This window comes from Oncorhynchus nerka, linkage group LG9b (assembly GCF_034236695.1).
Source record: "Oncorhynchus nerka isolate Pitt River linkage group LG9b, Oner_Uvic_2.0, whole genome shotgun sequence".
NCBI classification, from domain to species: domain Eukaryota; kingdom Metazoa; phylum Chordata; class Actinopteri; order Salmoniformes; family Salmonidae; genus Oncorhynchus; species Oncorhynchus nerka.
In genome coordinates this window covers 2,344,627-2,360,142 of record NC_088424.1, presented here as the reverse complement: position 1 = coordinate 2,360,142, position 15,516 = coordinate 2,344,627, and the positions used below count along the sequence as shown (strand labels likewise).

General features: G+C 42.0%; 1 protein-coding gene across 8 annotated transcripts in view; it reads left to right on the top strand.

Moving 5' to 3' along the window:
* LOC115114099 (abl interactor 1-like) overlaps positions 1-15,516 on the top strand; it is a 42,741-nt gene that overhangs the window by 11,619 nt on the left and 15,606 nt on the right. For all 8 annotated transcript variants that reach the window (XM_065013266.1, XM_029642078.2, XM_029642076.2 and 5 more), the window contains 4 exons: positions 4,869-5,036; positions 9,407-9,583; positions 12,147-12,262; positions 12,444-12,584. In XM_065013266.1, the coding sequence (XP_064869338.1) occupies positions 4,869-5,036; positions 9,407-9,583; positions 12,147-12,262; positions 12,444-12,584 (602 nt within the window). The remainder of the gene's footprint in view (positions 1-4,868; positions 5,037-9,406; positions 9,584-12,146; positions 12,263-12,443; positions 12,585-15,516) is intronic.

Below are 15,516 nucleotides of genomic sequence, written 5' to 3'. Positions count from 1 at the left end.
CATAATCCGTAATGACAGGCAAACTAGCATAATAGCTATCCCCATAGACTTCCAGTTGTTGCGCTAATGCTTGTTGGCAACTTCTTTCAAACTGCACACAGAGACAAAGAAAATCATTGCCAAAATCACAAACTATCCCATTAAGGAAGGAAACACACAAGCAACAGTATTTGTCACAGCTGAGCCCCCACTTTAAATCCCCCTTCACATGATATCCTACTGACTGGATGTTTCTCTCATGAGTCATTGGTTTTTGGACTTAATGTTTTAAGGCCCTTCAAGTCTTTTTCACAGTAGTAGCAGCAGGCCTGTCTGACAAGTATCGTTAGATGATGGGGTACTAGTTCAAACGTACCAGGTTAGTACAATGTGGGTCTCCCATCATAAGGTAGGCTACCAAATACCAAGAAAAGAGACTGGTTAGTCTTGGTAAAGGAGTTGAAAATGAAGAGATATAGGGGTTGGAGATTAGAAGAGTTGTATCAGGTTAGTATCATGTGTGTCTTCCATCAAAAGGTACCACCTACCATTAGTGATGGGGGAAAAAAAATCGCAATATTATTGTGGCCGATATTATACTGATTCCTTAACTCCAAGTATCGATTTGTGTATATATATATTTTGTGTATTTGCTAGCTAGCGTTAGTTTCTGAACAGGTCGCCTGCTAACACGTGAAATTAGTGGAACATTTGATGAACACCACAGAACAGTGAGTATTGTACACACCATTGGGTGATTAAACTGTCAATCAACTATGCATAGAATCCCTGATACAACTATTAGTTTACACAGGATATGAAGAGGAGGGGAAAGGGGTCAAAGAGATGTTGAGTGAGATGTTTTTGTCCTGTCAATTTCCCCTGTGCTATGGATTCAGACCAAGAAGTGTTGTGTTTCAATCTACTATCACTTAGTGATTTCTATCATGAAATTAATTCAGTTGCTAAACGACTTCAAACAATCATGTCCCCTGGAGAAGATTTCTATATTAGAATTACTATTAACTTCAGTAGGGACTCTAGGGAGTGTTTTGTTGTGGTTTTACCTTCTTGTATACAATTACCTACCATGAGGGTTGTGGCCCTACTGTACATGCCATGGGCTGCTCCACACATATCCAATGTTATAGAGAATGTCCTCTTTGACCCTTGGGTTACTAGGCCAATCTCCAATAGCAGTTTGCAATAACTCCCTTCTGGCTCAGCAGCAATAGGGGTTCCAAACTGCTCTCCATTTGGGCGAGCAGTACTCCACCATAAAAACTGTTGTACTGCAGGTTGAGTAAGATCAGTGTTCAATTTGTACTGCTCTACCTATATTGTGCCCTGATGTGTTGGTTAATGGAAATATCTAACATATAAAAAATCTTGGATCTACCAAATCCAGTTTGAGAATTTAGGTAATCCCAACACGGCCACCAAATGTACATACTGTATAATGACTGAGTGCTTCTGTTATGTTGTATATGGTTTCTAAACACTCAAGCTTTGTTGAATTAGTATTTATACACTCGAAAATGCATTCAACAGCCTAAATACAACTTCATCCCAAATGTTGCAAAAATAAAATTGGGACTGTGTAGCTTTTTTTAGGATGTTGGTCAATGTTTAAAAGGTGTTAACACAACCTAATCCTTCTCTCTCCACCACTAAGATGTACCACTTGTCCTCAATTACCCTTAATTAAAGGTGTGCACCCTTGCTTTGTAGACAAATATAGACACCAATGCAGATGAGACAGACATTCTCCCAAATTCATTCACTCAACCCATTAATTGCGCCGACCAAGTTGCTTTCAATGATAACAAGGCTTTAGCCATGGTTCGATTTCTAAGTGCATAATGTAAGAGTACTTTAAGTCACACATTCATACTGTACTTTTATTCAGATGAATGGAAGAATGGGGACATACCGTATATGGAGATGTCGATCACTGATACAAGGTGCTTTCTAGATGTGTGCGTGTGTGTGTGCCTGAGGACATGCATGCGTGTGTATGTGTGTGTGCGTGTGTGTTGCCGTTGTGTATGTACAATTTGGTGCCAAGTTTGTGCTGCGATTACATTGTAAGACATAGGCCTTTTAAATGTCTGTGTTTGTGCGGGTATGTGTTGTCAGAATCTCTTTGTCTGCACTGTGTGGACTTGCTTTGATGCATTGCGTACACTCAGGGAATTTCCTATTTACACAAATCCACTGTAACAGGGTCTGTTGTATCGAACCCAATCTTTCAAATACCTTGAGCATTTGCTCTAGTCTGCCTGGAGTGCCAGATGAGAGGGGTATGCAGTTTAGGGACTATTTTATTGGTACATTAAGCCAGGCAAACTTAATCAAGCACCGATAAAGTATTTGAAATTAATTAAAAAAGTATTTGAACCCAGGTCTGCTGTGTGTGTGGTGTAGTCTTCATGCACTTCATAGGCCTATACTTACAACGGAACTGTGTGTAGAGCAATGGCTGTAGGCTCAGACAGATGGCTCTTGCAGCAGGGAGGGACTCGCTTCTTAACCGATGTCCCAGCATTCCCGGAGGCTAACGTCCCAATGTGCACCTGTCTATTCGGAAGTGGCGGTGTGAATTCCACTCTACCCAGCCTGCATTGCTTTGCACCTTATCAGAAATGTCAAGTAACATATGGAGAAAAACCCTGTCCTCGTTTAGGCAGAGGTATTTTTAGAGCACCACCTAAGTGCTTTTATCATTGTTTTCCTATGTGTTCCCCTGGGTGAATTCGTGTTCTGTATTTGACTCGGCCGGTGTCCCCCTACATTGTATGTCTTCTATTTCTCCTCCATTTGTATATCTCTGTCCTTCCACCTTTCCCGTTATTTATTTTTATTTCGTTATTTAAAAAGTAACCTTTAGTTAACTAGGCATGTCAGTTAAGAAAAAAATATTATTTAAAATGACGGCCTACACTGGCCAAACCCAGACAACGCTGGGCCAATCGTGCGCCGCCCTCCGAAACACAGCCGGTTGTGATACAGCCTGGATTCAAACCAGGGTGTCTGAAGTGACGCCTCTAGCACTGAGATGCAGAGCCTTAGACTGCTGTGCCACACGGGAGCCCAATCTCCCAAATCTTGCTTTCTCACTTTTTAATTAAATTCAATAAAGCAACAAATACTAGCTATATGCCAAAGAAGAAGAGTTGATGATCTACAACAGTTTTCTGTTTTCCAAACTTCTACTCAAGTACCCCCTGCCAGTTTCATTTATTTAATGTATTCCAGTGCTAGCACATCCGAGGGGGTACCCAAGGAAAGGTTTGCAAAACATTGTTGTGGATCTACAACTCCTCTGCTTTGGCAATTTGAGAAATTCAACGGAATTGCGCTGAGAATCAGATTTCTCTTTTAAAATGTACGACAAACAAAAACTACTGATTTCAAATTTTAACAAACCATACAACTCGATGCACATGGACTACTTATAACTATTTACACTAAACATTTTTCAAAAACACATTTACTGGAAGATCTGTGCAAATGCAAAGTTTCCAAACAGAATTTTGGTAAACTCGCCCTTTGTTTTTTTTGCGACCACGTTTCCCAAAAACGTTGCTTAATATCTGCTCTCAATTAAAGATTCAAAGATGTCTGCAGAAGGAATGGGGTGGCAGCTTAGACGACACCTTGCCTTTGAAAAAAAATATTTTGGTTATTGAATTACAGAAAGTGACGTGAATTTACACCCGGTAACATAATTGCAGTAACGGAATTTCATCATGGGTCCCTGACCTGTACTACAGAAATGCATAATTATGGATCCGAATGTCATTCTCTTCATGGTGATGTATCCTAAATAGGTACACAAAGGTAGAAATATGCAATATCCTCCTTTGAATATTTGGGTATCATTCTACACACTGGCTATTGTTTTTATGACCTCCACCACCAAACAAGACCAGATTTGGTGGGTCTGGACCAAGCAAATCTGAACCAATCATATTTGTTTAAGTTTCACAAGTTTTAACTACTTATCAACATCCATGGACGTCCGGTGTTTGTCGGTGCTCAGTGGGTGAGGATGCTAGTTACTGTAAATGGAAAGAGCGGGCTCATGGGTAGGTGTCAGTAAGAGCCGAGAGAGGTGACATTAATTAGACATTCATTTCAATTCCAAAAATTTGTTTTAAAATTTTTCTGAAATTTCGTTACAAATTTGGTAACAGAATTCTGAGTTTGAATCACTTAATAATAAACAAAATTGATATCAATAAAAACACTATAAATAATTGATAGGTCTACCTTTACTTGTTACCTCTATGCACTTTCACTATCCTTCCTTGTCATGAGGGAGAGACATTAGAAAATATCTTAAAGATATGTGGGTTTTTGTTAACGGAATTTCAAGGTATAATACAATGTTTCTTAAAATTACAGAAGGCAGAATAAATTCTCCTTAACTAAATAAAGTGTTGATATTAGTTGGCAGGGATCTTTACTTTAACAGTATTATGTTTTGATGTATTTATAATACCTTTGAAGACTTTTCTGGTTGATGTTTTCTAAGACCCTTTCTCCATCTGTTTAACAAGAAATCAACCATTGCTTATTCATAATTTTTACGATGGAAAATGGTTGAAAAATGTATAGCTTAACTTTCATTTGACACCCAATTTGACATGCTCCTATGAACTTTACATGTTGGTGCTCATGGGTCCTTTTACATGGAAATGACCATATACATGAATTTAATCTACAAAATGTACATGTACATAAATGTATACAATGGTCTTTCCCCCTGCTCCAACCTCTCTAACCTATGTATGTGTATGTGTCTTTCGGGGGGTTTGGGATAAAGTGGAAGTCAAATTTCCATTGGATCTTGTGTAGTCATCTTCATCTTCCTCATCTTCTAGGCCCAGGACAAGAGGAAAGCTCTGGAGGAGACTAAAGCCTACACCACCCAGTCTCTGGCGAGCGTTGCCTACCAGATCAATGCCTTAGCCAACAACGTGCTGCAGCTGCTGGACATCCAGGCCTCGCAGCTGCGCCGGATGGAGTCCTCCATCAACCACATCTCTCAGGTCAGGAGAGATAAACATTAGAGCTGGGAGTTATGGAAATAAATCCATATCGCAACAAATTTTCTGAATTTATGCTTAAAGGGAACAACTCAAAACCTACGTACATATACGTATGGGTTGTTTAAGTTGCATCTCTTTATATTCCCAGTATTACTTCATCAAATCTCTAGTTATCGATTATACACACATACAATTCATCATATTTTCATATCTTCACAGAATCCATATAGAACGTTTGAAATTCTTAGGTACTCACTTCAACTAAATCCATTGGCTCAGCAATCTCCGATAAATAGAACAATGTTTATACCATTAATATGCACCACAGTTTTTTTTATTATCCTTTACTAGTTTGATTGTTGTAGCCATCAATTGTTCCATTAATAATCACCCATATTAGCAAACGCATTTCATTTCAAACTTCACATTTCTCTAGTATAGGCTACTTATCGAAATGAACGATATCAGCAAAATGTCTGCAATAAGTGATTGATATGGTCAGTGTCGATAATTTCCGATTTATCGTCCCAGCTTTCGTACACATACACACATACAGTGGGGCAAAAAAGTATTTAGTCAGCCACCAATTGTGCAAGTTCTCCCACTTAAAAAGATGAGAGAGGCCTGTAATTTTCATCATAGTTACACTGAAACTATGGCAGACAAAATGAGAAAAAAAATCCAGAAAATCACATTGTAGGATTTTTTATGAATTTATTTGCAAATTATGGTGGAAAATATGTATTTGGTCACCTACAAACAAGCAAGATTTCTGGCTCTCACAGACCTGTAACTTCTTCTTTAAGAGGCTCCTCTGTCCTCCACTCGTTACCTGTATTAATGGCACCTGTTTGAACTTGTTATTAGTATAAAAGACACCTGTCCACAACCTCAAACAGTCACACTCCAAACTCCACTATGGCCAAGACCAAAGAGCTGTCAAAGGACACCAGAAACAAAATTGTAGACCTGCACCAGGCTGGGAAGACTGAATCTACAATAGGTACGCAGCTTGGTTTGAAGAAATCAACTGTGGGAGCAATTATTAGGAAATGGAAGACATACAAGACCACTGATAATCTCCCTTGATCTGGGGCTCTACGCAAGATCTCACCCCGTGGGGTCAAAATGATCACAAGAACGGTGAGCAAAAATCCCAGAACCACACGGGGGGACCTAGTGAATGACCTGCAGAGAGCTGGGACCAAAGTAACAAAGCCTACCATCAGTAACACACTACGCCGCCAGTGACTCAAATCCTGCAGTGCCAGACGTGTCCCCCTGCTTAACCCAGTACATGTCCAGGCACGTCTGAAGTTTGCTAGAGAGCAATTGGATGATCCAGAAGAAGATTGGGAGAATGTCATATGGTCAGATGAAACCAAAATAGAATTTTTGGTAAAAACTCAACTCGTTGTGTTTGGAGGACAAAGAATGCTGAGTTGCATCCAAAGAACACCATACTTACTGTGAAGCATAGGGGTGGAAACATCATGCTTTGGGGCTGTTTTTCTGCAAAGGGACCAGGACGACTGATCCGTGTAAAGGAAAGAATTAAAGGGGCCATATATCGTGAGATTTTGAGTGAAAACCTCCTTCCATCAGCAAGGGCATTGAAAATGAAACGTGGCTGGGTATTTCAGCATGACAATGATCCCAAACACACCGCCCGGGCAACGAAGGAGTGGCTTCGTAAGAAGCATTTCGAGGTCCTGGAGTGGGCTAGCCGGTCTCCAGATCTCAACACCATAGAAAATCTTTGGAGGGAGTTGAAAGTCCGTGTTGCCCAGCAACAGCCCCAAAACATCACTGCTCTAGAGGAGATCTGCATGGAGAAATGGCCAAAATACCATTAACAGTGTGGGAAAACCTTGTGAAGACTTACAGAAAACATTTGACCTCTGTCATTGCCAACAAAGGGTATATAACAAAGTGTTGAGAAACTTTTGTGATTGACCAAATACTTATTTTCCACCATAATTTGCAAATAAATTCATTAAAAATCATACAATGTGATTTTCTGGATTTTTTTTCTCATTTTGTCTGTCATAGTTGAAGTGTACCTATGATGAAAATTACAGGCCTCTCTCATCTTTTTAAGTGGGAGAACTTGCACAATTGGTGGCTGACTAAATACTTTTTTGCCCCACTGTAGCTAAACCTTTCATTCTCTCTTTCTTTTCTTTCCTGCCCTCTCATTCTCATTTTGTTTGGGATTTTTTGTTGTTGCTCTCTGTATGAACTGTTTGTGAGCCCCCTATCTCTGATTCAGACAGGAAATGGGCATGAAGGGTTTGGTGCTGGTTCCAAGCTGAAACTGGGCTTGACCATGTTGTTTACTCTCCAAAAATAAGTTACAACCTTGTTTTCTATTTTATCACACGGCACATAAAATGTGTAGCATTGAATGCAGAGAGGTTTGTGTGGCTGCAGCTCAGGGACTTCTTTAAGGTCGTTCCAGAGGGTCAAATGAACTACCTGTCTATTAAATATTCCCTTTATCTCTCACCTGTTGTAACGGATCTCTTCGTCGTCTGACGACGAGTATGAAATATCGGACCAATGCGCAGCCTGGTAAGTATCCATGTTAATTTATTAACCCGAACACACAAAACAAAATAACGAAGTGAATGGAAGAAACAAAACAGTTCTGCAAGGTGACATACTCTAAATAGAAAACAACCACCCACAAACAAGAGTGGGAAAACAGGCTACCTAAGTATGGTTCTCAATCAGAGACAACGATTGACAGCTGCCTCTGATTGGGAACCATACCAGGTCAAACACATAGAAATACCAAACATAGAACAAAAACATCGAATGCCCACCCCAACTCACACCCTGACCAACCTAAAATAGAAACATTCAAAAGGAACTAAGTGTCACGTTCTGACCTTAGTTATTTTGTTATATCTTTGTTTTAGTATGGTCAGGGCGTGAGTTGGGTGCGTAGTCTATGTTCTTTTTTCTATGTTGTGATTTTGTGTTTGGCCTGGTATGGTTATCAATCAGAGGCAGGTGTCGTTCATTGTCTCTGATTGAGAATCATACTTAGGTAGCCTTTTCCCACCTGTGTGGTGTGGGTGATTGTTTTCTGTTACAGTATGTGTATGTCTCCTTACAGAACTGTTTCGTTTCGTTCTCCTTTGTTATTTTCTTTAGTGTTCTCTGTTTAATAAATATAATGAACACTTACCATGCTGCGCTTTGGTCCTCACCTCATTCCAACGACGAGCGTGACACTAAGGTCAGGATGTGACACTTGTTCTCCATCTCTAGCTCCTACAGCAATGGAATCCCTAAAGAGTAGTTAACCCAGTTGGATGAACAGTGACTGAAGTGTGACCTCATTGCCTAGGGTCACACACACACACACACACACACACACACACACACACACACAGACACAGACACAGACACACACACACACACACAGACACACACACAGACACACACACACACACACACACACACACACACACACACACACACACACACACACACACACACACACACACACACACACACACACAGTCTTGTACAGCTAACCTTGTGGGGACACACAATTCAGTCCCATTCAAAATCCTATTTTCCCTAAACCTAACACTAATTCTAGCCTTAACCCTAAACCCCCTAGAAATAGCATTTGACCTTGTAACAAAATGTCTGGTCCTCACAAGAGTAGTTAAATACCTCCACACACACACACACGCACCATCTAATCCCCCCTCTCACACACACATCATCATCTCTCTCTTACTGACTGAAGTGTGACCTAAATGCCCAGAGACATACACATCCACCCACCCTCATTCCTTCATCTATCGTTCATAAGAATCAACCCTCTGAGGCTCTAACAGGAGACAGGCAACCTGCTGCGAGATCATATCATTTATGACTGTAATTTAAAAGGATATGGGGAGCACTCGCAGCTTCAACTGACCCAGACGGGAGTCGTCTTTCGAATGGTCTCCAAGTTAAAGACAGTGTTCTTTGGTCGTGTTCATTAGGGCACACAGTAGGAAAACGTTTTGCAACAAAAAAGGACACGTCCAGTGGAGTTATTGGACATTTCCAGGCAGTCCCTCCCTGTTTCAACCCCTAAGGGCCACTAAATGTGAAATACTGTTGTTGTAGTCCATCAGTATGAATAGTTTATACGCTTTCTTAATGCTGCCGTAAAAATGACTTAATGGAGGTGTTAAACAATCATAGTAAAATGTAATGATCTAAGACTGTAGTAAAAATCTATGACAGACACACCAAACATATGACAGTGTAAAGTCACTGTAATTACATTTAGCAGAGCACTCCTTCCTCTTCCTTGCTTCTAATCCTCTCTCTCTCTCTCTCCCCATCCCTCCATTCAGACAGTGGACATCCACAAGGAGAAGGTGGCACGGCGAGAGATCGGCATCCTGACCACCAACAAGAACACGTCGCGCACGCACAAGATCATCGCCCCAGGCAACATGGAGCGGCCAGTCCGGTATATCAGGAAGCCCATCGACTACACGCTGCTGGACGACGTGGGCCACGGTGTCAAAGTAAGAGCCTCCCCCCCCCTTCTCAAAGTAAAAGCAACAGACTGGAGTCACATCATCCTCAGCCCTAGTGCCTCATACTGACTTTTTCAGAAAAAAACACTACTCTATATGTAATACTGCATTGATGTCTCTAGTAATCATGCTGGTTTCGGCTTACACAGTTTACACAGTTAGTCATCATTCCCTTAGGTGTGTACTAGTCCCTGTATAAATCCAAATCCATCACGCCTGGAACAGTCATGTAAGTGGTCTGTCTAGCCATTTTATTGCCATTTAATTACTTCCACTTAATTGAATCATGCTAATCAATAAACTGCCCTTTTTAGTTAATGAAGTGCAGTAGGGCGTGTGAAGATTTAACATAACACTGTAGCTGTCAGTGTAGTAGGCGAAGCCATCAGTGGTTACAAGCTTGGCTCCTCTAACCTCTGTCTGTGTCCAAGAACTCTAGGAGGTTACTGGCTGGGAAGTCTGACGCCATCATATCCCCCGTGAATTGTGGGAAAATAATCTTTCAGCTATCTTCCGGTTCCGTCTTCATTTTTTATTCTCCCTCCCTTGGATCTCTCTCTCTCTCTCTCTCTCTCTCTCTCTCTCTCTCTCTCTCCCTCCCTCTCTTTCTCTCACTTTGAGCTTGTTGTGTGTATTGGTTGCTGCCTGTCAGTCCTTTATTTGCCATGGTGTGCTATGCATGAATGAATCACTATATTACTCTTGCTGTGACTGTGTCTTATGTTAGATAATGAGTTTGTTTGTTGATATTCTTCTAACATCCGCTGCAAAGCAATTCTAACCAAAAGAGGCCCTATTAACACATTTGTCTTAGTCTCATGATACAAATGGATTTGAGAATTTGCAGCCATACAGAATTAGTGAATGGATACATGCATATAGTATATAATATGTCTGTCCACTATATTGGGGTTTCCTATAGTGACCAAATTTACAATATGACTTCTCGGTCTACACTTTGGTACTGTACTGTTAACGTATTCCAGCTACTCAAGAACACGAAGAGATCAACATCATTTCAGTCATGACCCCCGATGACATCATACGGGGTATTTTTCTTCTGACCTTTTCTTCTCATCTTTTTGACTGCAAAACGCACAAAAGTTTCACAATGTTCACATATGTAGAAACTAGTATGATGCCGAAGATAATGGATATGATTTAAAAAAGTGGTGAAGTGCACCTTTTAAGATAAGTTTCTTGTGTCTGGTACAGAAAGCTGTCAGATTCATGCTTCTCAGGACTCTGTAGTGCAATGTACTGAATCTGATGCACCTCCATTTTGATTCCTCGGGTTTCACTGTGTCTGCTTCATGGTTGACAGACAGTCAGACAGAGAGGGAGCACTCTCAGATTTCCCCACTCTCCACCGAAAAATTTGTGTGTTAGAATAATTCAGAGCCATTGATATCAGCCCAGTGCTACAACAGCCATACCTGTGTGTGTGTGTATGTGTGTGTGTATGTGTATGTGTATGTGTATGTGTGTGTGTGTGTGTGTGTGGATATACATACATATATACATACATACATTAAATATACATACATTAAACATACACATTTTAATGCCAATGAGGCCCAAGTGGTTGGATGTGTGTGTGTTTTTGGATGTATGTTTAAGCAGACTTGTGTAGTATGAGCGCCATGCGTTTTTGTGTGTGTGTTATGTATGGGATTGGGGTTTGTGTGGTGTGTGTGTGGGGCTCATGTACTGTATGTATACATGTGCATGCGCGTGTGAATAGCTCATTATCCCAACTCATTCTCACAGCCTATTTCCCCTTCGTTGGGACAGGAGAAGTCCCCGGGGGCTCGCCTTGGACAATGAATACCAAATCAGTCTCCTCAAATCACTCTCCTATTCTATTTTATGTCCCGCAGGCTGTCAACACATGATAATGACATGAAACAAGTGTTTGTCATCTTTCTTGTCTTAACCAATAAGTACAAGAGTTATTACTATGTCTCCTCCAGTGAGCCCAAGTGTTACTCCTTAGGTCTTACTCCCCTGCTACTCTTAACCAATGAGCACAGCTGTAGTTCTCACTCTGTCTCTTCTCTTAACCAATAAGTACACGTGTTAATCCCTTTGTTCTTACTCACCTGCTACTCTTAACCAATGAGCATGTTGTTTTTTTTTGTCTCTCTTCTCTTTTTTATTGCCTGCACTCAGTGGCTTAAAGCCAAGGTAAGAGCTGTGTTTCTCCCCCTACCCATGACGCTTTGGCCCTCTAAGCCCCCATCGCTCTGAGTCGCCTCATTTCGTAACATCACTATATGTTGTATGAAAATTAAAACTTTATGAGAGAATGTAGTCCTAATATAAGGTCCTTGTTATGTCTCCAAATGATCTAAATTACCTCTCAATTAAACAATATAGATACCATTACAATACCATCACAAAACACTAAAAGTGAAAGCAAAATATTAACTATAAACTGCACCGTACTGCAATAGGATACTTGCACAATGTAACATACAGTAATTGCCTTTGTAAAGGTTTGAACAGTAGGCCCCCTATGACTGAGTATCCATGTTTTTCTTTTTCATAGCAACATGGCAACAACCAGCCAGCGAGGGGAGGAGGAGGAGGGGGGACATTATCGAGGACCAATCCACCGACACAGAAACCCCCAAGCCCACCCATGGCTGGTCGTGGAACTCTTGGGTATGGTATCCCAAAAATGTGTGTATGAGTGGGTGTGTGCCTGTGTGAGCTTGTGTTGTGCTGATGTGCACTTAAGTTATTGGTGTGTTTGTGCACGTGTGTTATCTTAACGTGCAAAATGTTTTTGGTGTGTGTTGTGTTGACATACGCTTAATGTTCTAAATGTGTGTGTCCTCTCCAGGCGAAACACCCCATATAAGACCCTGGAGCCAGTCAAGCCTCCAACGGTGCCTAACGACTATATGACCAGCCCTGCACGACTAGGCAGCCAGCACAGCCCTGCACGCACTGCCTCCCTCAACCAGAGACCCAGAACACACAGGTAAAACACACTGCACACCCCTAATTTGCAGTGGGCCACTGGAGCGTGTGTGTGTTAGTGTGTTTTACACCTTTCAAACCAAGACGTGGTGAAGCCAACGTTTTGCAGACTTTTCTTTATATCTGAAAGGTATTGCCAGCAACAAAGCCTGCATGGTTGACCAATGAGCCCAGTTCATCTTGTCATCCAATCAAACAATGTTTTAATGACAACATTTGTGCTGACAACAAAGGGGACCGCTGGTCTCTACACACGGTAGCCGGATTTACTCGCAGTTCAATAGCCGTTTACCGCAGCTCGTCTGTAAGAGCCTTCATGTGATTAAAAACCAATGAAGGCTGAATTTCTTTTGTCCCTCAGAAGTGGTCCTTTTTTTGTCCTTTTTTTGTTCGTCAAGTAGCCAAGCTGATCAATAAAGGGTCGTGAGATTACTTTGAAATAAATCTTATTCAAGACAGCTTTATTAAAATATCAAGATTGTGATCAGCAAAACAGTGAGCGGACATCCCCTTTTTATCTGTAGGCCTACATTATTTTATCTAGCTCCCATTTTTTTCTTTTAACTATTGCTTGCTTTTTATTTCATATGATTAAAAACCAAGCCTCCCTCAGGCTACCCTTACACTAGGCCAGGAATTGGCCGCTGGTGGCCCCCGGACCCAATTTTTATTTTGGGGGGGTTGACTCAACTTCGGGTTCTCAGCTTACTGTTAGATTAATAGAATACACAAGGTGCAATTTCAAAATTTGGTTGTGCATCAGCAGTCACTTAATTAGCCCATGTCAGCATTTTTTTTTAGATTGGTAAATTAGTCCATTATGTTTATCTCACGCCTGCTCCCGCTCTCGCTCTCGAGCAACAGGTAGCCCTTCATTACGTACACCTGTCACCATCATTACGCACATCTGTGCTCATTGGACTCACCTGGACTCCTTCACAGTGTTGATTGATCGTCTGTTCCTCAGTTTTGTTTCCCGTGTCAGTATATTTGTCATGATGTAATTTTGTTTCCCCTGTCCATACGCTGTCCTTCCTCTGTTTGATGTCCATTTTCCATGAAATGTTCACTCCCTGTACTTGCTTTTCGTCTCCAGTGTCGGTCCTTACAGAATACTGACACCCCTATTTGAAGCATCAGGGAGATCTTGTTTTTTGTTTTTGGTGGTGACGTTGGGTCTGGGTGCCGCCGATGGAACCGGGGGTGCCTCAGCGGGCTCGTCTGGCTTCCATGCCTTAGCTGGCTCGAGAGGTTTCCTTGCCTCGGTTGGCTCGGCAGGCTCCCATGGCACGCCATGCCTCGGCTGGCTCGTCGGGCTCCTATGCCTCAGCCGATCATCAGGCTCCCATCCCACATCATGCCTCAGCCGGCCTGCCAGGCTCCCAAGCTTCAGCCGGCTCGTCATGTTCCCTTGCCTCAGCGGGATCGTCAGGCTTTCACACCTCAGCCGGATCATCAGGCTCCCACGCGTTAGCCGGCTCGTCGGGCTTCTACCCCTCAACCGGCTAGTCCAGCGCCCATGCCTCGGCCGGCCCGTCAGGCTCGCCCAAGTGGGACGCCAGGTGGGACGCCAGGCGCCCATAGGGGGAGGCGGTACTGTCACCCCTGCTCCCTCTCTCCCTCGGCTGCCCTTTATTACTCACACCTGTCACCATTACTATGCGCATCTGCTCTCATTGGACTCGCCTGGACTCCTTCATGTTGTTGATTGCCCCCTCTATATCTGTCTGTTCCTCAGTTTTGTTCCCAGTGTCAGCATTATTGTCGTAATGTCATTTTGTTTGATGCCCGTTTATTCACTCCCTGGACTTGCTTCTCATCTCCAGCATCGGTCCTTACAGTTTATAAAACATTATATTTGGGAGCTGTATAAAGTTGAGTGGACATTTCCCCTTTCTCTTGATATCGGATATTTATACAGCTTCTGTGAAAACTTTGAATGTGCGTAAAACCCTCCAGTCGTTGTTGCTTTAATATTATATGCCCACGGTAGGGGAATTACGGAGCCTGCAACTGTATTGAAACAGCCTATTTAAAACAAGTTGTTGTTTTGTTTTTATTAGAATTTGATTGGAATTATTCACTGTCTTTTTAGGCCTTATCAAAGTAAATGTAATCTTGCCTATTGACAACATTTGGGATACCCACTGCAATCCCTGGGTCGAATCCAGGCTGCATCACATCCGGCCGTGATTGGGAGTCCCATAGTGCGGCGCACAATTGGCCCAGGGTCGTCCGGGTTTGGCTGGGGTAGGCCGTCATTGTAAATAAGAATTTGTTCTTAACTTCTTATGTATGTGGGGCAGTATTGCTACTCAGGCCCAGAAGCTAAGATATGCATAGTATTAGTAGATGTGGGTAGAAAACACTCTGAAGTTTCTAAAACGGTTTCAATTATGTCTCTGAGTATAACAGAACTCATATGGCGGGCAAAAACCTGAGAAAAAACCCAACCAGGAAGTGGGAAATCTGAGGTTTGTATGTTTTCAAGTCTTTCCCTCTCCAAGATAGTGTGAATTTGGTCCGATTGCATTTCCTAATGTCACGAACCGGCTCAAAGCCCGTAACAAAGGGAGACAACGTGGAGATAATGAGTAGAAAGATATATATTTATTAACTAAAGCAAATAAATATAATATACAATGGTGTGTGTAATCAGTAATCAGTAGTGTAAGTGAGTGTTTTGCATGCGTGAATGTGATAATGCAGGGTGATGAAAGGTGCCAAAGCAAACAAACAAACAAACGGCCATCAAGAACCACAACACAATCTACAGAGGGTGTCTGCATGGAGAGAGTCTCCTCCATGAATGGGGAAGTGGTGTATTTATCCTGGGAGACACCGGGCCCAGGTGTTTCCCATGTAGCTGACGACCCTCCCAACTCCGCCCACCAGCATCCTAATAAGGAAATAACAGAGAGAATACAGCAGAC